The following is a 25680-nucleotide window of genomic DNA, read 5'->3' as shown; positions in this document are numbered from 1 at the left end:
GGGCCTGTTTCCATATTGCAGGCAATATAATCTCATCAAACTCCTGACAAATGGTAATGGAAAATATGACCAGATAATCAGCTTTCTTGTGGTATGAAAATAAAAATCTGGAAATGCTCTAACGTTTCAGTTGAGAGATGATTTGGAGATACCGGTGTTGGACTGGGGTGGACAAAGTTAAAAATCATACAACACCAGGTTATAGTCCAATAGCTTCCAAATAAACCTGTTGGACTATAACCTGTTGGTGTGTGATTTTTAACTCCGTGAAGAGAGAAAGAAATAATTGTGCAATCGCAATTATAATTGAAGCATCATGGTGATTTCAAGGTGACATGGTGGCTCAGTGGTTAGCACTGCTGTCTCACAGCACCAGGGTCCTGGGTTTGATTCCAGCCTTGGGCATCTGTCTGTGTGGAGACAACCACCTGATGAAGGAGCAGCACTCAAAAAGCTTGTGCTTCCAATTAAACCTGTTGGACTTTAACCTGGTGTTGTGTGATTTTTAACTTTGTACACCCCAGCCCAACACCGGCATCTCCAAATCATGTCTGTGCGGAGTTTGCACATTCTCCCTGCGCCTATGTGCATTTCCTTTGGGTGCTCCTGTTTCCTCCCACAATCCAAAGATGTGTGGCTTAAGTGAGTTGGCAATGCTAAATTGCCCATAGTGTTCAGGGATGTGTCGGTTAGGTGCATTACTCAGGGGAAATGTAGGGTAGGGGAATGGGTCTGTGTGGAATACTCTTTGGAGGGTCAGTGTAGGCATATTGGGCCAAATGGCCTGATTGCACACTGTAGGGATTCTATGGGAACTGTCAAGGCCCTATACTCGAGAAATCCCTTCCTACATCTGTTTCCTCCTTTCGGGAACTTCTTAAAACCTATGCCTTATTGACCAATCTACCATTATCACTTTACGTATCAAAGTCGTGTCTTGTTTTATAATGTTTTTGTGGAGTATCTTGGGATGTTTCATTATAGGAAAGGTGCTATGGAAGTTTAAATTAAAGTTGTTCTATTCATGGATGGAGATGTAAGGGTACAGGGTCATTGGAGTGAGTGAAGAAATCAGAGATGTTGGGACTCATGGAGGTTTAAGTTGCTTTAGACAACATCCAAACATCAGCCAGCTGGATTGACTGCCTGACTGGTGGGTAGGACCATGATGTAGCCTGAGGAGATGAACACTGGTTAGGGGGCCCATGTGCAGAGGCTGACATTCCAAGCAGCATTTGAGGTCACTTGAAGACTGAAGGCTTACTTGTGAGCACTGGGGGGATGAGCAGCCCTGTTCCACCATGACCCACAGGGAGTGCTAAAAGGAACAGATCTTCAGGCCTTGACCTGAGAGGATCACTGCTTTCTGCCTTGGATCTGACACAAGAATCCAGCAGGATATTCAACTGACCGATAGTTCTGTTTAAATCATACCAATGGTGATGTTAACAGGATGCAGCTCTTATGCGTTAATGATGTTTGTTGCAGGAGTCATCAATTGCCTGATTTGGACTTCAGGATTTAATCTGTCTTTTCAGAAACAAAACTATTGATGATTCATTCCTGCAGCCACACAGAGCTCTGGGAACCACTCCCTTCAGTAATGTTGCTGTGATCTGCTCCAGTTCTTGTTTGAGGCTGATTGTGGTCAGGTTGCTCTCTCTCTGGCCCTTCTCCTGCTTCCCCTAAACCTCCATCCTTCCCGCTGACAAAATCGAGACTAATACTTCAGGTCAACGATCTGTGCTATGTAGTACCAAGACTTCTAAAAAGATCTCAACAAGCTCTTCTTGCAGAAAGCAAATTGAACAGGGAGAGTAAAAGATTTCCTGAGTTGAAGTGATGAGAATTATTCAGGAAACCTGCGGAGTCTCTCAGAAATTAGTGAAAGAGTAACAATTCTATGTATCATGGATTCTGCCTGGCTTCAGAAATGCAATGGAACTTGAACAGATTCACTGGTGATATCCACATGGAGGGTGGAAGACAGATTGAGCCAAATGAAACAGCCAACAAGGCAGAATAACTGGGAAGGCATTTACAAGTAGACAAAATGTTGGAGATTAAAATCAACAGAGATAAATGTACGTTTTATGAATGTCAAGCAAAACTGTGGGGAATATTAATGATGAGGTTAAACTCTTCTGAGGGGATCTGGAGACTGAAGAGTAATAAAACCAGCTGGGATCTATTGTAATGTAGCAATTAAAGATAAAGAAACACGAGACTGAAGGAATGACATCTGTAAAATGGTCACTAGAGATACCAAAAGTAGGGAAGTTATTTATACTTTGAAGATCTCTCACCCCCAAGAGAACTGTCTGCCAAAGCTGAACAGGCCAACAATAAGAAAGGAAACTCCAGGTAGAAGTATAAAACTAATGACAAATACTGAGACAGGCAAATGGCCTATTGTGCATTGGCTTTGATCAGAGTAAGTCTCCTTTTCATTTTCTTGTCTTTCTGGAGGAACTCTTCCACATGGGGTTCCAGTAGAGGTCTGAGGGAGGCGGAGGGTGGGGAGGGAGGGGGGGTTGGAGGGAGGGGGGTGGGTGATGGGATTCAGTCCTGAGCCTGCCTTTTCAATAAAGAGCATGAAGAGCCTTTAAAAAAAGAAAGTGGAGCAGAACAACTTAAACTGTTCTCTGATTTCTTGATCCATTCTTCTGTAGAAGTACAACCCATCACGTTGGTCAATTTTTCTCTTTAATACGGCATGGCATGGGTTAATTAAGGATTGAATCTTAGGTTTTTTTCCCCAAGTCCAAGTTGTGTGGATGTCCAAGTTTGATGGGATTGTCGCTGATGAGCCTAGCCAGTTTAGTTGCCATGTTTTACCACACTCACCTCACTGATTACTCACCATGCCTCTGTGGCACCTCGCATGTCCCTTCTTCACCCCATCTTACCATGCACCATTCTCAGAATAATTTACCGCTCAGCAAATACTCCAGAATTCACCAGCATCCCTTATATTCACACCACCTATAAAATCTGTTGTGTACCAGGACAAAACATTATCAGTGTAGAATCACCCTCTGGGGAGCTATGGTTCCTAATATTTGCCCCGAATATGGTAGTCACGGGGTAAACAGAGACCCACTTTGCAGGCATGACATGGGGTTCCTGCTGGATGGGATGGCACAGAGATGGCACTTCTCTTCCTCCAGGACAAACAACAGAGGCTTAGTGGGCAGCACGGTGGCACAGTGGTTAGCACTGCTGCCTCACAGCGCCAGAAACCCGGGTACATATCCCAACTCAGGCGACTGACTGTGTGGAGTTTGCACATTCTCCCCGTGTCTGCGTGGGTTTCCTCCAGGTGCCGGTTTCCTCCCACAGTCCAAAGATGTGCAGGTCAGGTTAATTGGCCATGCTAAATTGCCCTTAGTGTTAGGCAAGGGGTAAATATAGGGGTATGGGTGGGTTGCGCTTCGGCAGGTCGGTGTGGACTTGTTGGGCCGAAGGGCCTGTTTCCACACTGTAAGTAATCTAATCTAATCTAAAAAACACCAGGCCATGCTTGCATAAATTCTATGTTGCCACCTGGATTAAAGCAGTTTCAATCATCTGGACCAATGTCCAGGGCTGTAGGAAGGAGGTCAACGCCCTTCACCACTTGGCCAGCGTAAGTACCAACATCTTCTCTCCAATACCTCACACTCACTCTATCCCCACATCCCATCAAGCCTCGTGCTTTATCACTCTCACTTCTGCCTGCAATATCTTGCCCATTCACTTTCACCAGTTCCCCCAAACTCCTGATATCATTCACCCTGCATGCCCCCTGCATGCCCCCTGCACTGCATGACACTTTTGCACCTGCATCAACAGTAATAGATGTGCCATTCACTCTCATCTCCCATAATACCTGAGCTCTCTCCTTCCAGGAGAAAGCATCTCCGCAGTACGGCAGAAAGGGTCAGGCCAGGTGATTCTCTATTTCTCATTTGGTCATTGTCCCCTGGGACGAGAGGATTCTGACTCTGACCACCTCAAGTAGGGCTAGGACTGGTATTGCAGGCCGCCCTTCACTCACTATCCTGCTATCCCTGAGTGAAGGCCGAAACCCAGTGGATTTGCCTGAAGCCTGTTGACAAATAGAACAAGCTTCCTGACTTTGTGTCTGCACTAAACAGCACGGCAAGGTTGCAGTACTGTGAGCCTGGCATCTCTGACTGAGAGAGCAAAAGGCAAGGCAATGCAATGCAAGGCATGTGAGCATCCAGGCAGGCTCAGAGTGAGAGCAAGTGAAGGTCCCATGGATGCTGGAACGACGTCCCTGAGCACACAGTACTGCAGTGATGGTCACCAGTGCAGCTTGTAATATGCAGCACTGTGGAGAAGAAGCAACTGGAAGCGCACCAAAGAGAGGTCATAGAAGCTGACACATGTCAGATGCCAGTGCTGTGGACATGGGTTAATGTGGCCAATGCCAATGGACCGGCCCTCATGATCTTAGTGCTCACTTTCCAACAGAGAGGTTGTTCAGAGTAAGCGGTGAGTTAAATCTGGCTGGTACCTCACATTAATCTCCTTGTTGGGTTTTCCCAAAGTTGAGTTTGTTCAGTGAGTTTTGCAAAATGAGAGTGTGAAGATTAATGAAGCAAGTTGTGGCATTAACAAGGCATTTAACAAATATTAATGACCATCACTGGCATCTTACTGCTGCCTGGTGAGGATCGCACCACACTGCTTGTGGAGAGCACAGTATGGAGATAAAATGAAATAAAATAGATGGAGGGAGATTTGGACTCATCACTATTATTCTGCTGCATGTTGCTCAGACCCATAAAAGATTTGATTGTAGTTCAAACATGTAAATGAACACATGGCTTCTGGAGATCAGTCTCCGATAAGAGCTCTTTCAGTGTTCTTCTTCATCTTCTTCTCGAGATCTCTTTCCAAATGCAGATCGAATCACAGGGTCACGAAGAAGGGAAAGACGACAGTTTACAAATCACCCCCAGCAACAATGTGAGCCAAAGCCCACAATGTTGGCAGCAATCTGATGCTGACTGCTCATCCAGCCCACTGACCCTCCACACAACTCCTCGGTGCTGTGGCAATGTACACTGCGCTTGCATGTTGTCACCTTAAACCAGGGACTGTGCTCCTAGAAGCTCCAACATTCCTCCCACCTCATGGCTGATCAAAATTCTTCCAATCTTGTCATCTACTATTGATGTGTATCGGAAGGATTTGCAGATTAATGCTCAGCCTATTTAGACACATCATGAATGTGTCTTTCCTAAATATCAAATCCGGGAGAGTGGCTTGAACCTGGTGATTCTAACTCAGAAACAATGAATGTTACCCGGATTCTGTTGCTGTAGTAAACCGTAAATCCAAATGAACTGTGAAAATCAAGAGTCCCAAGATCTAGTGGAAAAGAGGGCAGATAGAATCAACAAATTCGGAGTCTTCAATCTGAAAAATAATCGACAGGGTCTTTATGAAAATATATATGATAGCAACGTTGCCTCCTCTAGCCCAGAGGGCAGTGGCAGTTCAGTCATTGAGCAGAATCAAGGCAGAAATTAATAAGTTTTTGGAGATTATTGACATTAAAGGATGTGCAGATACTGCTGGACATTAGTATTGAGGAGATAATCAGCCATGGTTGAGAACAACAGGCCAGTCTTGATGGGCTAAATGGCCTACACTACTCCTATATTCCTATGTTTCTGTGTTCCTACATTCCCATGTTTCCATGTCCCTATATTTCTATGTTTCTGTGTTCCTACGTTCCCATGTTTCCATGTCCCTATATTCCCATGTTTCTGTGTCCCTATATTCCTGTGTTTCTGTGTTCCTATATTCCTATGTTTCTGTGTTCCTACATTCCCATGTTTCTGTGTCCCTATATTCCTGTGTTTCTGCGTTCCTACGTTCCCATGTTTCTGTGTCCCTATATTCCTGTGTTTCTGTGCTCCTATACCTTTAATCCTACCCTGAGCTCCTCCACCACTGAAACTCCTTGTAATCACACTTTATTAGTCTGATTAAACCAAATCTGATGCTTTCCTTTGTGTTACATTTGTTACAATCCATGTAGCGAGGGAGAACTTCGATAGAGATGAATTTCCCAGTGGCTGACAGAAAGGACAAAAGAACAATACATTTAAGACTCTTACTTAACAGACAAACTAAAATGAATATCGATAAAACATGAATTAATAGGCAACTAATTCACCAATGAGAATTTGCATTCACTAAGACAACCAAGTCATATCTTACAGAACACTTTTATTCGACACCCTATTTCTGCAGAAAATAGATACATATTTGCTCCCAGCATGCCAACACATGCTGCATTTGTTTAAAGCTTTCAGTGTCTTCCATCAGTGTTCCACAAAGCCCAAGATTTCCCCAAATGTTGCTGATAACATTTACTTTATTACTAATGCTTTGAGTTAAATACAATGCCTCTGATCTTCATTGTCCTTCCTTTCCCATCCCAGAATAAAGACACAACGCTTAGCAGTTGCTTTGGCAGCAGAGCTCTTAGAATTGATTCTATTTTATGAAAGTATGTTTCACAAAGAGGTTTACAGATTTAACTTTGAGGTTTGTGCTGCTAAAGCGCAGCAACTGGCTCTAAAATTCACCCTTTTTTTTCCATTTTGAAGTATTCAGGCTAAAGCAAACTTTGCAACCTTTGGATCATATTTGATTTCTTCACAATAGTCAAATGAAGATGAGTGAATCAGTAATCTGTGCATTTCACCAAGATGTGAGATGGAATAATAATTTGACTGCCACTGATCTGGCATTTTTCAGGAGGTCAGCCTACCTAATACATGCATGTGATAGAAAGCCTTCCTCTTCTAGATCCATATGTCAAGGTGTCTTTGCTGTGCGAAGGACGAAGGTTAAAAAAGAAGAAAACAACTATAAAGAAAAACACATTAAATCCTACTTACAATGAAGCGATTATCTTTGACATTCCTCCAGAGAACATGGACCAGGTCAGCCTGCTGATCTCAGTTATGGACTATGACCGGTGAGTAAAGGAACCCTTAGAACACTGACTGACTAGCTAGACTGAAGATTTCACTGCAATCCAGCATACTCTCATGAGAAATACCACTGACTGAAAACTTCCCAGTTTAAGCTTTGATTTTACATTATGTGACATGAGTAGCGAGCAGATGATGAATAGTGTAAGCTATAATTTTAGCAATTCATTGCACTCAAAGTAAGAACCACCATGAACATTGTTTACCTTTCTTTAACTGCCAATATCAGGTATTGTGTGTCCCTTCAGCCCCAGTATACTTGAAGCAGACACCCATGTAATCCTCTCTCCACTACAATGTCAATGACTGCTGCTATTAGGCTCCTCCCCATTATTTTTCATACCCAAACTCTTTTGGTCACACCTACTTTCTCTTTTAATTTCCCCCGTCCCCTTCCAAATTTCCTCTCTGTCCTGCACACTCATGGAGTCATAGACTCATACAGCAAGGAAATAGACCCTTCGGCCCAACCAGTCCATGCAGAATGTAACCCCAAAATAAACAAGTGCACTTCCTTGCTTGTGGTCGCCTCTCTACTGATTGCTTCTGATCACCCAACTCTTTGCTCACTTTCTATCTTTCTCTGCATTATCCCAATATCCCCCAGATCACACCCCGTCTCCTGGTCACATTTGAGTTCTCAATCGCACCCATCCCCACCATATCACATTGCTGACCTCCACCCTACCAGTAGTCTGCTTCCCCCAATCACCTCACTCTCCCTATCACCTAACCACCCTGCCAGTTCTCATACCTTCTCCTTTAATTAAACATAAATTAAGTTAATATTTATGAAATATGGCAATGCAGTCCATTCTCCCAAAATCAGTCACACTTTCCCACTGATACCTTCTAATCTGTTTCCTTCCCCTTTTCAAGTCAATATAAAATTCCCTTTTGAAAGTGTACGGAATGACAAACTTGTGATACACCAAATCAATGTTACAGAGTATTGAAGATGCAATATTAGCTCCCAGAAGACGTTGTCTCCTTCTGAAAACTGTTAACATGCAATTACAGAAGGAAAATGTTATTAGATAAAGGCTGCAGCTTCATAATATCAGCTGTAAAATTTAGTTCTTCCCTTATTCATAGCCAGAAGGTAATAATGCAAAATTTATACAGATTGTCTCCCACCTGTACAATGCCATGGAGATCAGTTCAGTTGGTTTTCTTTTCCCCTTCAAATTTCCCACTTCCACTCTTATAGGAGTTAAGTCATGTTGTGTGCAGCCATACAGGCAAATTCTGTAAAGCCAGATTGTGTGTGCAAGCATATGAAGCATAGTCATAGACTCATACAGAATGGAAACAGACCCTTCAGTCCAACCAGTCTATGCAAAACATAACCCTAAATTAAACAAGTCCCACCTGCCTGCTCCTGGTCCATATCCCTCCAAACCTTCCCCATTCATGTAATTTACCTAAATGTCTTTTAAACATTATAATTGTACCCATATCCATCACTTCCTCAGAAAGTTACTTCCATATGCGAACCTACCCTCTGTGTAAAATAAAAAGACTCATGTCTTTTTTAACTCTTTATCCCTTAGTCTTGAAACCCCCGCCTTCAGGAAAAAAGAACTGCCATTAACCCTATCTGTACTCCTCATTATTTTATTAACTTAACTTCTATAAGGTCAACTCTCCACCTCTTATGCTCCAGTGAAAAAACAGTTCAATACTATCTAGCCTTTCTTTATAACTCGAACCTTCCTACCAGCAACATCCTGCTAAATCTCTTCTGAACCCTCTCCAGCTTAGTAATATCCTTCCTATAGTTGGGTGAACAGAACTGGACACAATATGCCAGAAGAGGCCTCACCAATGTCTGGTACAACCTCAGCATGACCCTCCCTGACGCATATACCTTCCAGCTTAATCAACTGAGAGGTGACCAAAATAAGACCCCTGGCTGGTTTTACACTTTCCTAACCCATAGGCACTGAGGCCAATTGGAAGACCCCTCCAGTTAATTTGTGTGAAATCAATAAACTCAGCACAGACTGGGCTCTGCCCCATGATCTTTATCGTGCAAGTTCACTTTGGACAGTCAATAACACACAGGAAATTGGCTGGTTCCTTCTTGATATAACTTAGCTTCAGTCCATTTCTGCTACTTTGTATAATGGAAGTCACACAAATGAATTTATATTAATGAGCATTTCCTTCCCTTCATGATGACTAGTGTTGGCCATAATGAGATCATTGGAGTGTGTCGTGTGGGTGTCAATGCTGAAGGCCTAGGGAGGGACCACTGGAATGAAATGCTGGCATATCCACGTAAGCCAATAGCACATTGGCACCCCTTGGTAGAGGTAAGAGAGCTTCATATTCCATTATAATTAATGTACAAAAGATGTATGCTTCTGATATATTAAAATATTTTCCTTTGTTCATAATCTTACAGCTGAATGCAAACAAGTTGTAAATAAAATACAGTAATGGAAATTTAAAATCTAGATGTGTTGTACAATTATATGCTTAAACCAAATTATTCAATGAGTGTTGCATCCAAAGGGGCTGATTTTGTGAATTCATTGTAGTTGTTAACACTCTGAACAAGAATCTGCCATTTCCAAAAGGCAGTAGGTAATATAATGAGCAACATGTTTGCTCTGTTCAGTTGTTACTCAGCTGTTGAAGATGAAAATTACCCCTGCTGATTTCCCCAGCAACTCAATCCCTCCATAAAGTCTGAATCCTTTCTAAGCTCCCATTTATGGGAGTCTCTTTGAACACATTTTCTTCACCTCCTGACAGAGTACAACAGAAATCCAATGGTCTAGAGTCTTTTCTTTTCTCATTTACCATCCAAATTTTCATTCCATTAACATTTGTCTTCATCTCCTGACTTTAATCATATTACTGTTGTCAGTGAGCACAATACTTTCCTCTTTTTTGTACTTCCTGTGCACCCATCCTTCTCCCTATTTCATGTAATGTTGAAATTTGGCCAGTTCATCATTTTTGACTTCCACTCCTTAATTCTTGAGACTTCAAAGCTGTGGAACCTATATTCAAATCTCATCCTTTCAGCGCGGCATCATCCAATCTCATTCTCTCTTCTTTTATTTCCAACTTTGTTTGTTTTTTACTTTCTAACTCTGGATTCTTTGTCAAAACTCCTCAGTAACCATCGTTCCTAAAGCAAACTGCGAAAGTTTGAACAATTTGTTCTGCTCTGAAGCATGAGCTAACTTGTAAAGAGAGGCATGCAATACAAAAGCCAGAGGTTAAAGTAAATCTGTATAAAGCACTACTCTGGCCTCAACTGAACAACTGTTCAAATCTGGATACTGCATTGCACAGAATCACAGAATTACTACAGTATAGAAGAAGGTCTACTGGTCCATTGTGCTTGCACTGGCTCTATCATCTCGCGCCAATCTCCTGCCTTTTCCCCATATTCCTGCACAAGATTTCGAACCAGATCATCATCCAATTACCCCCTTGAATGGTTCCATTGAACTTACCTCCACCATATTTCCAGGCAGAGCATCCCATACCCCAACCACCCATTGTGTTAAAACATTTTCTTGCACATCACCCTTGTTTCGCTTTCACCTTATCTTAAATATATTCCCTCTCCTCGTTTCTTTCATGAATTGGAATAGGTTCTCCCTATCTACTCTATGCAGCATAGTCATGGTTTCGAAAACTTCAATCAGGTCACCTTTTCCAGGGACAACACTCCTAGCTTCTTTTAATATACTTTAATGCAAAGGCTTTAGAGAGAGTGCAGAAAGGATTTAATTATTAAGCATTGTTTGAAGGATGGGAGATTTGAGTTATGGCGATCAATTGGAGAGGCTGGGTTTCTTCTCCTTGGAGAAGCGAAGGTTGAGAGGTGGTTTGATGGAGTTGATCAAAATCATTTTGTGTCAAGACTGACTGGAGAGGGAAAAGCTGCTCTTATTGGTGTAACAGTCAATGGTCAGAGAGGCAATGACCTAGTAATATTATCACCAGACTATTCATCCAGAATAGTCAGCTAATGCCCTGGGGACCTGAGTTCAAATCCTGCCATGGCAAATGGTAGAACTTGAACTCAAAAAAGAATTGGGAATTATGGATCTAATGACAATCAGGAAATCATTGCTGATTAGAGCTTAAAAATGTGTTGCTGGAAAAGCGCAGCAGGTCAGGCAGCATCAAAGGAGCAGGAGAATCGACGTTTCAGGCATAAGCCCTTCTTCAGGAATGACCTGCTGCGCTTTTCCAGCAACACATTTTTAAGCTCTGATCTCCAGCGTCTGCAGTCCTCACTTTCTCCTAATCATTGTTGGGAAAAACCCATCTGGTTCACCAATGTCCTAATATCTTCAACTGGTCTGACCCACGTATGACTTCAGACCACAGCAATGTAGCTGACTCTTAACTGCCCTCAGGGCAATTAGGGATGAGCAATAAATGCTGGCTTATGCAGACATGACCTCATCCCATGAGTGAACAAAATGCTCAGCCAGGTGGGTAACATAAGAAGGGACATGAGGAAAAGTGTTTTTTTTTTAATGCTAAGGTGGTTTGCATAGCCTGTGAATGTGGGTTAAGATAGTTTCAATTAAGGCTTTCATCAAAGATTGAATCAGCACCCAAAGAGAAAATATTGCTGCAGATATTTTGGAAGAGGGAGTTCGACAATTGGGATTAGCTGTGTTTCCCTTGCAGAGAGGTGTCATGGATATGAGGGTCACATCATTGCATGATGTTAGGGTCTGGTATGAAGGGAGTGAGTGACTGGGATATGAATGGATATAAACTCCAGTTTCCAGCTTGATTTGCACCTGATATTAGTTTGTGGTTGCAGAGAGTCATCAGACTGTGGAGACCCAATGGATCCAGTCGGTTCCATTTCTGGTTGGTCTAATGCAGGGAACAGGAAATGAGAAGAAAAACTAACAATGTGGGAGTATTCCAAGGTGCAAAAATTCAAAACACATAAGCTGATATACAGATTGATTCAAGGATCTCTTGTGGTGCAGTGGTAGTGTCCCTATCTCTCGACCAGAAGGTCTGATTCAAGTCCAAACTGACATGAAGATGTGTTACAGCATATCTAAATAGGCTGATTAAAAATGGTTATACCTTGCATCTGAGTAAATATGAATTAGCATCAGGATTATAAGCACATCAAGAATGCACAAATACCAATTACTTGAATTAATTGTTGTTATGGACCAGGCCAGATACTCTCAAACATTTCAAAGAAGTAGCCCGGACCCTAACTTTGCTAGTTGTGTTAAGCAGTTGTAGAGTCATGAGGGATGTAGCTGGTCAAACCACTTAGTTTTAAACTAAACAGAATCTATTTACAAGATTACCAAATGAAACACAACCAAAGGTGAACAGAATACCAAATAACAACCTATCCAAAAACCCAGCAGACTATCCCAACTTAATGATGCCATTCCAAATACTTGCAACAATCCCATAAACACTCCTTGGTACAAAAGGTAAAATCAAACACAGGATCTTACAGGAGAGAGAAAGAGATGGCAGCATGGAATACCTTCTTCCATGTAGCTGTTTCTTGGATAAGCAGCCTCAAACAGACTCAACAGCCAGACTGCTAAAACCAAACCAAACCAAAGCAGGGAAAAGCTGAGCTGGGAGAACTGGCCACTCTCCTTTTATTATACAAGTGTTTGTTTTTAACTTGAAAGCATTCTCAAGTGGATCAACCCCAGACATTTCAGAGTCTGTGCCTTTATAACCTCCTGAAAAAAACAAAGGATAACCTAACCTTGTTAAAGGAGCAACATCATCACAGTGTCCACTTCATCCTTTTCCAAACAAATTCTGAAAACCCTGTGAATAATCCAATCTAGAACTAGAAGAAAGAGAAGCAAACTTGAGTGAAAAATATTTAAGATAAAGAGCATAAGAAAGTTTGCTTAACATAAAAATCTATGAGGCTTTTGAATATATGTCTTCAACCAGTGATTGGGCAAAATTCAGGTCCACAGTTAAGAACAGGTTTGAAAGGCCATTGAAATAAGTGGGAAAGCAAAGGCATTTGGAAGGTGAGCATGGAATGAGTACTATTACTCAGGTGGTAGGTAAACAGCAATGCTGGCTGGTTTGATGTGTGATAACATCTAAGTAAAACCACCAGCACTCCCTTGCGTTATATTTCCATTTGGTTTTCTTTCTATCAAGTTTCATTTCTAAATCTTTATGGCATGGTTCTATTTATAATATTTAATTTTCTTTTACAAGTAGCCCCCAAACTATGAGTAATGAATCATAAGATTTGATCATATTGAACTTGATCATGTTAATCTCATTACAATTTTTAAAAAGTACATTTGATGTGACCTGATGAGAAAATTCTTTGAATGGTCTTCCAACGAATTACTTTAATGAGATGAAACAAACACTTAATTAAACACTCAACATTTCAGATTTGAGTTCATTATTGAGTGGCATGACTGCCTATGAGGTTCAATAATACCTTTAAACCTTGCTTAAGCCAACAAAATCAAAATTACTTCAGACGACGATGTGTCAACTGAATCCATCAAGCATTACTTTCTTTAATCTGGTTCTGTCTCTCAATGCCAAAGCCCTTTCCCCCTCATTTTAGTGTTTTGTAAAGATAGTTATATTTAGATCTTCCAAATGTTTCACTTCATTGGGCATCTTTAAAACAGATAATCTTTTAAAAAGATACCGAAGGAAGTGAAAGGTGTGGAAGAGGTAAATGTAACACCCTTGGCTAACAAAAAAATCTCCTTTCTACTCTGAAAAACCCAGGTTCCTCCTGTTTCTCAGTCTAACTTAATCCTTCCAAACCAGGTTTCACTTTTGTGACTCTTGTCTGAGCTGTTTCTTTGTTGGATGTCTTATTCCAGTTTCAGTTCCCTAAACTGGACACAGAAGCTAAATTGTATGGGATTATTGTCTTCAGTTGTATATATTCAAAGCAATAGAGGAACATAGGAACAGGGTAGGCTATTTATTCTACAAAATGTTCTGCTCAAGAGGATCATGGCTGATTTCTGATCTAATTCCACGTACCCATTGTTAATTTATGTCCCTTAATACCTTTGAATAACAAAAAAAACCTCAATTTCAAATTTCAAATTTACAACTGATTTAATTTCAAGAGCTGATTAGGGAAGAGAGTTACAAACTTGCACCACACTTTGTTTGCAGTAGGATTACCTAACTTCATTCCTGAGGGATGTGGCTCTAAGTTTTATATTATGGCCCCATCTCTGAACTCCCCAACGAACAGAAGTTGTGTCCGTTCCCCATACTGTTTTGAATTCACCTCAACCAAAAAATTGTGGGAGTACAGATTGTGTGATCTCCCCTCAATGCTTAATTCTTGGAGTCCTCGGTTTCAAAGATACTCAGTACTCCCTCTAAGACCAATAGGATACCTGCGACATTGTGTTGCCCAGGCCTGTTCACAATGTATAGTCCACTTGATATAAAGGCCAATCACATATTAATCCTAATGACTTCCTTTATTCCCATGATAGTTTAATAATCTATGTAATGAGTCCCCCAAACCCCCAGTAGTCTCCGCTGCTTCTATGTTTCATCATTTAGAAAGTATTTGGAAGTTGTTCCAAAAGGATAGTCTCCCATTTATCTACACCAAAATCAATCTGCCACTATGTTTTTTCTAAGTATCTATCTATTTATTCATAGACTTACTTTAGATAATCTCTTTGTAATGTTACATGACTATGCTGCTTATTTTGGCAACACTGTCAAACCCAGGTATTTGGCTTTCTATCCCATCACCTAAATCATTATTAAGTAGAGTGAATAGTTGGGGCACCAATACCAGGTGTCTGTGGGACACCATAGTTCACATTCCTATTACCCTCTACAATCTGCTGCTCAACTAATCACCCAAATCTAAAGTAAGACAAACTGATTTCCTGACAGAATTTATCAATTCTTTACTGGAAGTCTAAATAAATAACCTTGAAATGACATTGTCTGATTTCCTTTAGTCATCTCGTCAAAACATTCATTTGGATTCCATAGTCCTGATCTATACTTGATGGTTCTGTCTGAGCAGTTGAGAATAGTCATGATGTTCAGTCACTCCTTCATTGTTATGAATTCTTGTAATTTGCCAACAACAATTGTGGGTTATTATGTCCATTTTTTGTTTTGCCTTTCCTCTCTCAGCCTTTCAATTTTCCAAACTAAAATAATGGTTCCTTAATCAAAAGACTCTGTAATGTTTCCAGCTGCCTTCATCAAGAACCAGGATGCAAACAATAAGGTTGTGGAGATTTGGCCCATTCGGTGCTATTATTTTCTCTTATCTTTTATGTTACTTACTTTAGGGTGTATGTTGGCTCTGTGATTAGCCCTGTTGCCTCACAGCACAGGGACCTGGGTTTGACTCCACCTCTGGACAACTGTCTGTGTGGAATTTGCACATTCTCCCTGTATCTGTATGGATTTATTCCCACAGTCCAAAGGTGAGGTGGATTAGCCATGCTAAATTGCTCCACAGTGTCTAGTTGGATTAGCCATGGTAAAGCAAGATTAGAAGGTGAGTTGGGCCAAACTGACTACTTTCATATTGTAGAGATTCTCTGTAATAAAAAAATAATTTTGATGAGTCACCAGCCTTGATTTAATATTAGTCCCTTGGGATTTCCAGCACTGTACTCTCTTCCTCTCCTGTAAATATGTGTCCAAAAATCATGTAATCTGTCTATCACTGCCTATTTCCATTTATTATGTTGCCACTCAAATATTTAAGAGATTGCTTTAATTATTCTTTTCCCCCAATATAATTGCAAAAGCTTTTTGTTGCTTTTACTATCGCAAGCAAATTTCTTCCATTTCCATTTTGTAGATTTTATCTGTTTTATCACCCATTGCTTTTTTAAAAAACTGTTCACAGTCATTAGGATCTGTAGCACCTCTTGATTCTTGTATGTTTTTTCTTGCAGCATTATGATGTCTCTTTACTACTTCAGTTATCCTTGGATTATTTTCTGCTCTTAGTTCAGTATCATGCTGGGACTTTATTTGAATTGCTGCTCACAGATTGCTTGCTATTTTATTAGATATGTCCCTGTCCATGTCATCCTGCTGGGATTGATCTCTCCAAAATTTAGAACCATTTGCATTTCTCAATTTCCAACTCAGCATTGAACCCAATTGTGTTAACATTGCTGAGTACATACCAGTAGTGAATTGACTAGTTCATAATCAGAGTTGGTACTGGCTGTCCCCTTACTGGGTGCAAGATATTGAACTTCAAAAACTAGCCTGGATATAGATTACTTACAGCGTGGAAACAGGCCCTTCGGCCCAACAGTGCCACACCGACCCGCCAAAGCGCAACCCACCCAGACCCATTCCTCTATATTTACCCCTTCACCTTACACTGCGGACAATTTAGCATGGCCAATTCACCTAACCTGCACATTTTTGGATTGTGGGAGGAAACCGGAGCACCCGGAGGAAACCCACGCAGACACGTGTAAACTCCACACAGAGAGTCGCCTGAGGTAGGAATTGAACCCGGGTCTCTGGCGCTGTGAGGCAACAGTGCTAACCACTGTGCCACTCTGCCGCCCCTTAAGGAGGTCCATATTTACTAATATGGATTAACCTGTGTATCTGGATCTATAATGAAGTTGCAATCTCCTGTTATAGCCACCTGTGCTGTGCACTTGAAGATGGACCACATGGTGGTTCAGTGGTTAGAACTGCTGCCTCACAGCCCCAGGGACCCAGGTTTGACTCCACCCTCAGGCCACTATCTATGTGAAGTTTACATGTCCCCCCCATCTGCATGGGCTCCCTCTGAGTGCCCTGGTTTCCTCCTGCAGTCCAAAGGCTAAGTGTAGGCTAAGTGGATTAGCCAAGCTAAATTTGCTCATAGTATGCAGGCTAGTTAGATTGGCTAGTTGGAAATGCAGGGTCACAGGAATATAGTGGGTGGGATACTGGTTGGAGGGTTGAGGAGAACTCAATGGCTTCCACACCATCGGGATTTTATCTAAGGGTTGAATCAACCTGTATCTTCAAGTTGTATTACATGCAATTACCACCTTGTTTTCACAAAATCATTACCTGCAGCACTCCACCACCACCACCACCACCCCCCCCCGCCCCGCCCCACCCCCCTTCACTACATTGCTGTCATCAGTTTGCTCGACAAGTCCTTTAAAAACATGACCATGAATATCACCTGCTTCCACCAGGGTAAATGTTTCTGGACTGGCATACAAGAACATCTGACATCTTGGACCACATTTTCACTAATAAGGCAGGACGTTGTTTGGAGTGAGGAAATCCTCCAACAAGTAGACCCATTCCAAAATAAATGGCCCCAGCATACGCGATTGGTACTCGAGGAAGTGGAGTGGGAAGGAATTGAGTCGTATCCAGTAAAATAACTGTACAGAGATGGGTACTCCATCACCAAGTCACCCTTTATTTACTTGTGCACAGTAAATGAAGAAAACTCAGGGTCCAAAATGGATGCAGCCTCGATATCGTTGCTTTCCATCAGCCCCAATGTCATTAACCTGGAAAAGAATTATGGCAGCCTTTCCACATAGAGGGCCCAGTCTTCAACAGTGAGGTCAAATGAGTTGAGCTTTCCAAATAAAGGCATGATGCCAGAAATTTTTACCCTAATGCTAAGATGTTCGTTGTTAGTAAATGTTCTTCAGGCCAATCCTGTTTTCTCCCGTCGCCACTGAAATAACTGCACAGAGGCTGGTATCCTGTCACCAAGTCACCCTTTTTTTTGTGCACAGTACATTGGCTGTGGCTAGCCAGCTCAGAGTCAGTCCCTGAACTGAGGAGATTCTAATCTCCTGGTTATATTTCATTTTTCTCAACTAAGGAGATTCTAATGTCTTGGTTATATTTTTCTCCTTACCCCCACACTACTGCCTAACTGCAGTCATGCTTATATTTTCCCCAGCACCCATGCTGTGTGTGTGTGTGTGGGTGTGCAGGTATGAGACTCAGTGAAAGACACAAGGTGTACAAATCTTTATTCAATTCCTACCACCAGAAAGAAAAGAAACACCCAAGTGGCCAGTGACAAGCACTGAAATCTCCTGGTTATTTTTGTTTTATTCTTTTTCTTCTATTTTATAAAACCTCCACATTACCACCTAACTGTGGGAAAAAAAATTAAAAAAGAGAAAAGAAAAAAGTATATAACTAAGAGATTCACTGGCCACTTGGGTGTTTCCTTTCTTCTTGCTGGTGGAAATTGAATAAAGATTTGTATGCCTGTTGTCTTTCACTGCGTCTCACACCTCCACACACACACACACACACACACACGGGAAAAATATAAGCACTTCCACCTAACTCTGGTATCCCCCTTATGATTTTATAAATCTCTATAAGGTCATTACTGAACCTCCTACCCTTCTGTGGCAAATGTTCCTGGCCATCCAGCTCATAACTCAAATCTGGCGACATTCTGTTATATCTTTTCTGAACCTCCCCCAGTTTAATGATATCCTTCCTATAACTAGGCAACCAGAACCATGCACAGTACTCGAAGAGACCTCACCAATGCTCTGTGCAACCTCAACATAATGCCCCAACTTCTCTACTCAAAGTCTGAGCAATGAAGGTGAGGGTGCTAAACATGTTTTTAACCACTCTATCTATCTTTGATGTAAACTTCAAAGAATTATGCACCTGAACCCTGAGGTCTCTCTGTTCTACAACACTACCCAAGGCCCTACTTTTAATTGCATAATTCCTGACCTTGTTTGTTTTACCAAAGTGCAATATCTCACATTTATTCAAATTAAATTCCATCTGCCACTCCTCAGCCCATTGACCCAATAGATTAAGATCTCTTCTTAATCTTAGATAATGTTCTTCACTTTTGACTGTACGACTAATTTTGGTGTCTTCTGAAAACTTACTAAGCATGCCTTCTATACTCTCATCAAAATCATTTTTATAAATGACAAACAAAAATGGACACAGCATCGATCCTTCTGTCCATATTTCTGAGCCAGGAGACCTGGCCAATCGACTTCAGAGATGTGTAATGACATCTTTGAGTGGGTCGTTTTGGAAATATCTATGGCTCAGTGATTTTTTTATACTGTGCCTTATTTCATCATTGGTCATGGAAGGAGCACATGAGCCCTGGAGGATGTATAGGAAACACAAGGAGGTAGAATGAGGGCATGGTGCTGCTAGAGGATGTGAGAGAACACACGTAAGAGCTTCTAAATTAACTTCCAAAAAGATCTTAAATGCAGACTATGATTCACATCTCCTCTGTGGGTTTGTGCACCTAAGTCTTTGTGAAGCTGAGCCGACTCCACATCCTTTAAGGGAATAGGTGTGTAGTATGGTTCGTTATGACTAGGAATGAAGGCAGCAATCTCAGAATCAGGTCCCATCTGCCATTTTTAGCAGCCTCCAGAATTGGTGCAAGCCTACAAAAACTACCATCATTCATGCTATCTCCATTTATACAGCCATAATTTCCTCTGTACGCTCCTCATCAACTACTCTCCTGACTGTGTGGTTGCCTCTGTGCTGGAGGGAAGAGGGTGATTAATGATTTAGAGCAAGAATAGTTAATGGTAAGCCTACAATAGGGAGTCAAGGCACTCTTGCTGACCAACCTCTTACTCATTGCTATTGACATCTGGGAGGGTAACAAAATGTAACAAACCACACATTGTCCATTCCTTTTGCAGTCAAGGGATCCAAAATCATTAGCTGTTGGTGTTTTCATATCTCTATGCTGTATGCTGAGTGTGAGATGATGGAAGGACCCTGAGGCTGAGTAACAATCTGTTCAGCTGTGATGCAAAGGGAGTTTTTGTGTTTGTAATCCACATTTACATCAAGTAATTGTCCTGCTGAGCAGGAAGGCACCCCCTCACCATCAGCAGAATCACATCAGCCCAGAAGCTGGAGCTGGAGTTCTAGTCTCTGCTCCTCAGGAAACAGAAGTACTCCACTCATTCCCCAGCCCCCTCCAAAGTGGTTAATGGTGACGGGTGACATGTGTCCTACCAGCTCTACAGAGGACTGAGATGATAAATTTAACTAGAGCAACCTGCATCTGCTGCCACTCTCACATCTCTCCATCTCCCACTCCTCCCAATCGCCTGTCCAAGTCAACACAGACTTCCTCCTCATGTAAAGTGAGAAGTCAAAGGCTGAGGGGGACAATTCATTGCTGTTCTTTGAAATGTATTCCGGGTCGTTTTCTTCTTAAATATTACAACGGATAGTGTGAAACCCCTCCATCACATGCAATATAAGTCAGGTGCCAGAGATGGAAGGGTGATGACAGGTGCAGGGAATGAAGAACTTCATATCCTGAGGCTTTTAATGCTTCCCCTTTGTCTTAGGCTGTGGGTGAAGGCACACTTGCGGGGGAAGGAAGCGGTTGTGAAGGGTATAGTGGTACCTCCTCCACATTACTGGTAAGTGGTAGGTGGTGTTCACTACCATGAGGGCTAGAGGGTGATAAAAGGAAAAAAAAAACCTGTTGGTGAGAATGCAATGTTGGACTGTCCTCTTGTATCCTTGTTGTCTCTGGGTCATTGAACTTCCTCCGGTGCTGTATTATCACACAAGGGTGAATGTAGATGGCACTGACCATTTAGGACATTCACTTTTTACCATGCTTTGACTCTCATCGGCTTCCTTCCCTCTGCTCCAAATGTTTTCTCAAAGTATTTCTGCACAATGTTGTGAAAATTAGGGAATCACTCACTTTGGCTCATGATGTGAAGAGCTTGCTCCCAACTATTTAATTTTCAGCCTATTCCTTTAAGTGATTGCAGCCAATTAAATGCTGTGCAGATGCTAATTTTCCTGACTGCCCCAGAGCTAATCTCTGAATTTGTAGTACGGATGGCAGTGAGGACCTGCTGCTCTCACTCCAGTGAGCGTGGCACCAGAGATAAAGCCAGGTCATGCCAATATCTGAAAGTCCTATTTCAAGCACCCCTATCAGGAAACAAACTTAATTAGAGAAACCAAGTTGACATTTTTTCACATTCCTCTTATACAGTGCCAGGTTACTCCACAATGAATATCCCCCTTTATTTAACAATTGCAAATTTGCACCTGTAATTGGTTATTGCCATCTTTGTTCTCTGAAACGTAACATTTTGGGTCTGGCTTCATGGAGCATCGTATTCCTTTTCTTTGTTCCCCAGTCACATTCAGCCACCATATGAGGGTTAAAAGGGGGCACATGTTTTCATTGACAACTTGGTTGTGGTTCTTGGTAAAAGTATATTACTTGACATGTGTTAGATGATAAGTACACCAAAAGGGAGTCTGTAACTTTACACCAATATTTGTTCATTATTGTTATGGAAAGTGTTGTCTCGTCTTTGAACGTTTCACATCGTTTTTGTATTCTTAAATGTGTCTGTTCTTGGATGGGTGACAAATGTCCTTTGGTAAAGTATTGAAAATAATGACACAGTACCCTTCAGCTTCATACTCAAATTATAAGCCTTCGCCATTGATTCTGTCTCCCAGTGTGATGATGTTTGACCAGATCGATTGTATTGTCAGAATCCTGTCCAATCCTGAGCTGCATTTCTAACCCCATATCTTCACCACCACTAAGACAAGGCAAATCCATTTCCTTCATGCCTCAGCCCATTTAAAGTAGCACCTTCGAACTTATCATCATTTAGACACACTTGCTACACTGCTGCCCTTGCTAGTGACCAAATAATTCCCATCTTATCTCTCCACACTTCAGGCTCACTGCCTTTATTCCTGATGAAGGGCTTTAGCCCGAAACGTCGATTTCGAAGCTCCTTGGATGCTGCCTGAACTGCTGTGCTCTTCCAGCACCACTAATCCAGAATCTGGTTTCCAGCATCTGCAGTCATTGTTTTTACCTCAGGTTATAGCCAGACAGTACTGCCCTTGCCAATTCTGTACCAAATACTGCCTTCCCATCACTTTATCTCCATTGGAAAGGAGAGTTCTCCAATACTTTAAAATTAAGATTCTTTTCTTTTAGCCTTCCTAGACTTCAGGCCCACTATTTCATGAATTTTTTTCAAAGCCTGCATCTATGATCCCCAGAGTATCCACTAATCTGATTTCAGTTTATAAACCTCATTCCCTACTTCTCTTCCAGGCCTCACTTTCTGCCACTGCCTCTTGAAACATTGCCAAGTTGCTCTCCTTGAAACACACCTCCTCCTATTTCCATATTCCATAGCCGTTCCTGAGACCTTTAGACTGCTTTGTGTGTTAAAGCCATTAGGGAAATGGAAACTGGTGTTCAATGAGAGAGTAACCCAAAGGTTTTCTATCTTCTACTTTTCAGTGGCAAGGACGCACAGCCAGCTTTGACAGCCAAGGGTCCTGTCCATCTCCTAAACCTCCAGCAACACCATGATTCCCAGCGTAAAGAGATTCTGTGGATCCTTCCATGTTCTGAACATAATGTAATGTCAGTCTCTTTCCTCACAGGAAAACTATATTAAACTCTGAAAGAAATGGACACAAGTATGGAGATAGCTTGTCCTTGCTTGGACAGAAAGCAAGTCCAAAAATTGGGTGACTTTCACACGTTATGCAAGAAGGAGACAGGATTGCTGTTCTGGAGCCATAGTTATAAATAAGAGGGAGGCACAAGGGAACATTGTGTCCTGCACTAGGGAGAGAGATGGAGCCCAAATATTTTCAGTGGCGTGTGAAATTTGTATTATCTGCATCAGCAGCTGAAACCAATACATGGGTTTGAGTTACGTGCCTCAAAAAAAAGATCCTAATCATGTTCAAATTTTCTTGTGTTTTCTTTGTCATGTCAATATAATTTGTCAGTTCCATGAAAGACCAAACTATACATTTATCATAGATCAAAATCTGCAATAGTTCAGCAACCTCAGGCTATCAAAATATTAGGCAACCTACTTTACAATGTTTTACTGTGTAGAAAGCATTATTGATGTATAAACTAATCACTTTAATTTTAACTTGGCAAAAGCATGCTTAAAGGGTAATGTTTAACCTTGTAGCACATCAAAGAAATGCAAGAGACTCTTGGTTTTAGGTTACTACATAATTTGCTGAGCTGTTAAGATTAATGTATGGTTGGAATTCTGTGAGTTAACAAATGAAAGGGTCTTGAGGTCACAATCAAGGTAACAAATCAGAATGTTATGTGGACCTCACTCCAACCTCCCCTCCCCCAGCCCCTAATCAGGCTGGAATGTACTCCTGGGTTCCATTCTGTGTATTAAGACTTGGCTGATGAACTGAAGGAGAGTTTTCATTGGTTAAAGTCAGGACTTGAACCCTAAAATATCCTGACACTGGAGATAAAATCTAAAAACCTAATGGTTAACGTCAGTGTTATTCCAGTAGAGAGAACCCATAGACATCTACTGCTCTGGGAGGGTTCACTGTGGTTTTAATCCTGCTCTAGCACACCAGGTTGAAAGTTTGAATAGGAGCACTTTAAAAATCAGCTTTGAAATAACTCTACAGAGGCTGGTATCCCATGCCCCTATATTTCCATGTGAAGAGTCCTTGACACTGACCCAGCTCCCTCAGAGCCAGCTTTCAGAGTGAACAGAACCTCTGACACTCCTGTTTATATCTGGACCAGATTGACAGTCCCAATCCGAGAACTCCTATTCTATGGGTCCACTTTGCTGACCATTTTACAATCACTACATTCCACCCCCCACCCCCCCCCCCACCTCCCCACCAACTCTGAATCCGTGGACATAGGCTGGTTCTTTATTTGCAGCTACTCCTTGGGTGTTTTGACACTGGGTCAGGTTTCTCCAACTCTGCCTTTAATATGGGCAGGATGTAACACACAGTAGTTTGCCTCTTGCACCCAGAGCATCTCAGAAGAAATTCATTGTCTTCTTCAGGCAGCAAAAGCAATGACATCTGCCGCACCCACCTCACATTCTGAGGTATCTTCAACACTTGATGGAGAGGGAGAACCCACAGGTTCTGGAACAGTCAGGAAGGCAGTTAAGGAGCCGGGCGTGTTTTGCTCCCATATGTTTGTGAGTTTGCAGCTTTCATGTGGTCCATGTGCTTGTTCAGGTCTGCTGCACTGACCTGACCGTTATACATCACTGGACCTGACCTCGTGTTGACCATGTCTCTTACCCATGTAGGGCCATTCCCGTGTTTCCTACACCAAATTTCATCCCTTCAAGTAAACTGTCTCTCTCACTGAGCAGAGTCTTTTGTCCAGCACTGGTGTTGCTGAGGCTGCTTCACTGTCCCCCGCCTCAGTTTCCAGGAAGATCAGATTTAACTTGGTGCGGAGGCTTGTCCCCATTAACAACTATACTGGAGCTATCTCTATAGTTGCATGAGGATTGTTCCTACAATCAGATAAGAACTGGAACAGCTTGGTATCTATTGAGGCTGTAGGCTGTTTATTTAAGTCTGCTTTCAAAGTTCTGACTGCTCTTTCTGCCAGAGCATTAGATGATGGATGGGATGGAGCTGTCCTTATATGTCAAATACCATTCGACTTTAGAAAATACTCAAACTCCCTGATGGTAAATGATGGCGTCTTATCTATGACCAACATGTCTGGGAATCTGTGTGTTGTAAAAGATGTGCGCAGTTTTTCAGTCGTTGTCCCTGTGTTTGACCAATAAACTCTATGCACATACAGCTACTTTGAGTGGGTACCCACAATGACTAAGAACATTGAGCCCATGAAAAGACCTGCGTAAGTTGATGTGTAACTGAACCCAGGGTTTACCCAGCCATTCCTACGAATGTGGGGGAGCTGCTGGCAATAACTTTTGCCCTCATTGGCACTCTGGGCACTGCCCACCAATGTGGCTATGTTTGCATCCAACCCTGACCACCAGTCAAAATGTCTTGACAACATCATCATTTTGGAAACCCCTGGATGACCCTGGAGGAGTTCAGCCAGTATCTAGCAGCGACCTTTGCTCTGGACAATCACTCTAACTCCCCATAATAATATGTCATCCTCCACTGTGACCTGGTCTCTCCAGGTCCAAAAAGGTTTCATTTCTGGTTGTGACAGTCCTTTGGTTTCCCCTGTCAACATCAGCTGTTTCAGTTTTGCCAGGACTGGATCTTTCAGCGTCCAGAGTCTGATATTTTCAGCTGTGACTGGAAGTGTGTCTGGAAAGTTTAAAACCATTATGGACTCTTCCAATACAGAGTTGCACCCTTAATCTGTAAAAGTTTCCCTGATACAGGTTCTTAGTCTAGCCAAGGTCTTTTGCAAACTTAAAGGTTGGAGTTCAGAGTGAATTTTGTTAAAGATTGGTCCTGCAATCACTGATTTGGCCACGCCAGTATTGACCTCCATTAGAACCAGGTGACCATTTAACCAGACACTTATTTTGATTGGTTGTGATTTGGATGTTCTAAGCAATGTATCTATTCCAGCCAGGTGAAGGTGGACTTTTTAGGTTGTGTGCTCTCTTGGGTACGGTTTATGAGTTCTTCTACTCCATTTAGGTCAAGTGGGACTCTTTTGCTATCTCAAGTCCACATACCAGCAGCAATTACAATGGCTTGTCAGCCCAGTTCCTAAAAGATATTTTAACTCTTTGGCCAAGGCTTGGCTTTGTTTTGGGGTTATGCTGTGGGCTGATACAAGGTTCACTCAGGTGGTGTTTCCCAAGCTCAGTTAGACTGGTGAGGGTGTCCA

The 25680-nt window shown here is 41.9% G+C and overlaps 1 protein-coding gene across 2 annotated transcripts in view; it reads left to right on the top strand.

Moving 5' to 3' along the window:
- Positions 1-23686, top strand: part of LOC140467191 (synaptotagmin-6-like) — a 294594-nt gene extending 270908 nt beyond the window's left edge. The window contains exons 5-8 of one of the 2 annotated variants that reach the window (XM_072563373.1): positions 6835-7006; positions 9211-9340; positions 20378-20452; positions 22333-23686. In XM_072563373.1, the coding sequence (XP_072419474.1) occupies positions 6835-7006; positions 9211-9340; positions 20378-20452; positions 22333-22404 (449 nt within the window). In that variant the 3' untranslated portion in view covers positions 22405-23686. The remainder of the gene's footprint in view (positions 1-6834; positions 7007-9210; positions 9341-20377; positions 20453-22332) is intronic. The other variant, XM_072563374.1, reaches the window with a different exon arrangement.
- The last annotated feature ends 1994 nt before the right edge of the window (positions 23687-25680 follow it).

This window comes from Chiloscyllium punctatum, chromosome 45 (assembly GCF_047496795.1).
Source record: "Chiloscyllium punctatum isolate Juve2018m chromosome 45, sChiPun1.3, whole genome shotgun sequence".
Taxonomy (NCBI): Eukaryota; Metazoa; Chordata; class Chondrichthyes; order Orectolobiformes; family Hemiscylliidae; genus Chiloscyllium; species Chiloscyllium punctatum.
This window is presented reverse-complemented; position numbering and strand designations above follow the sequence as displayed.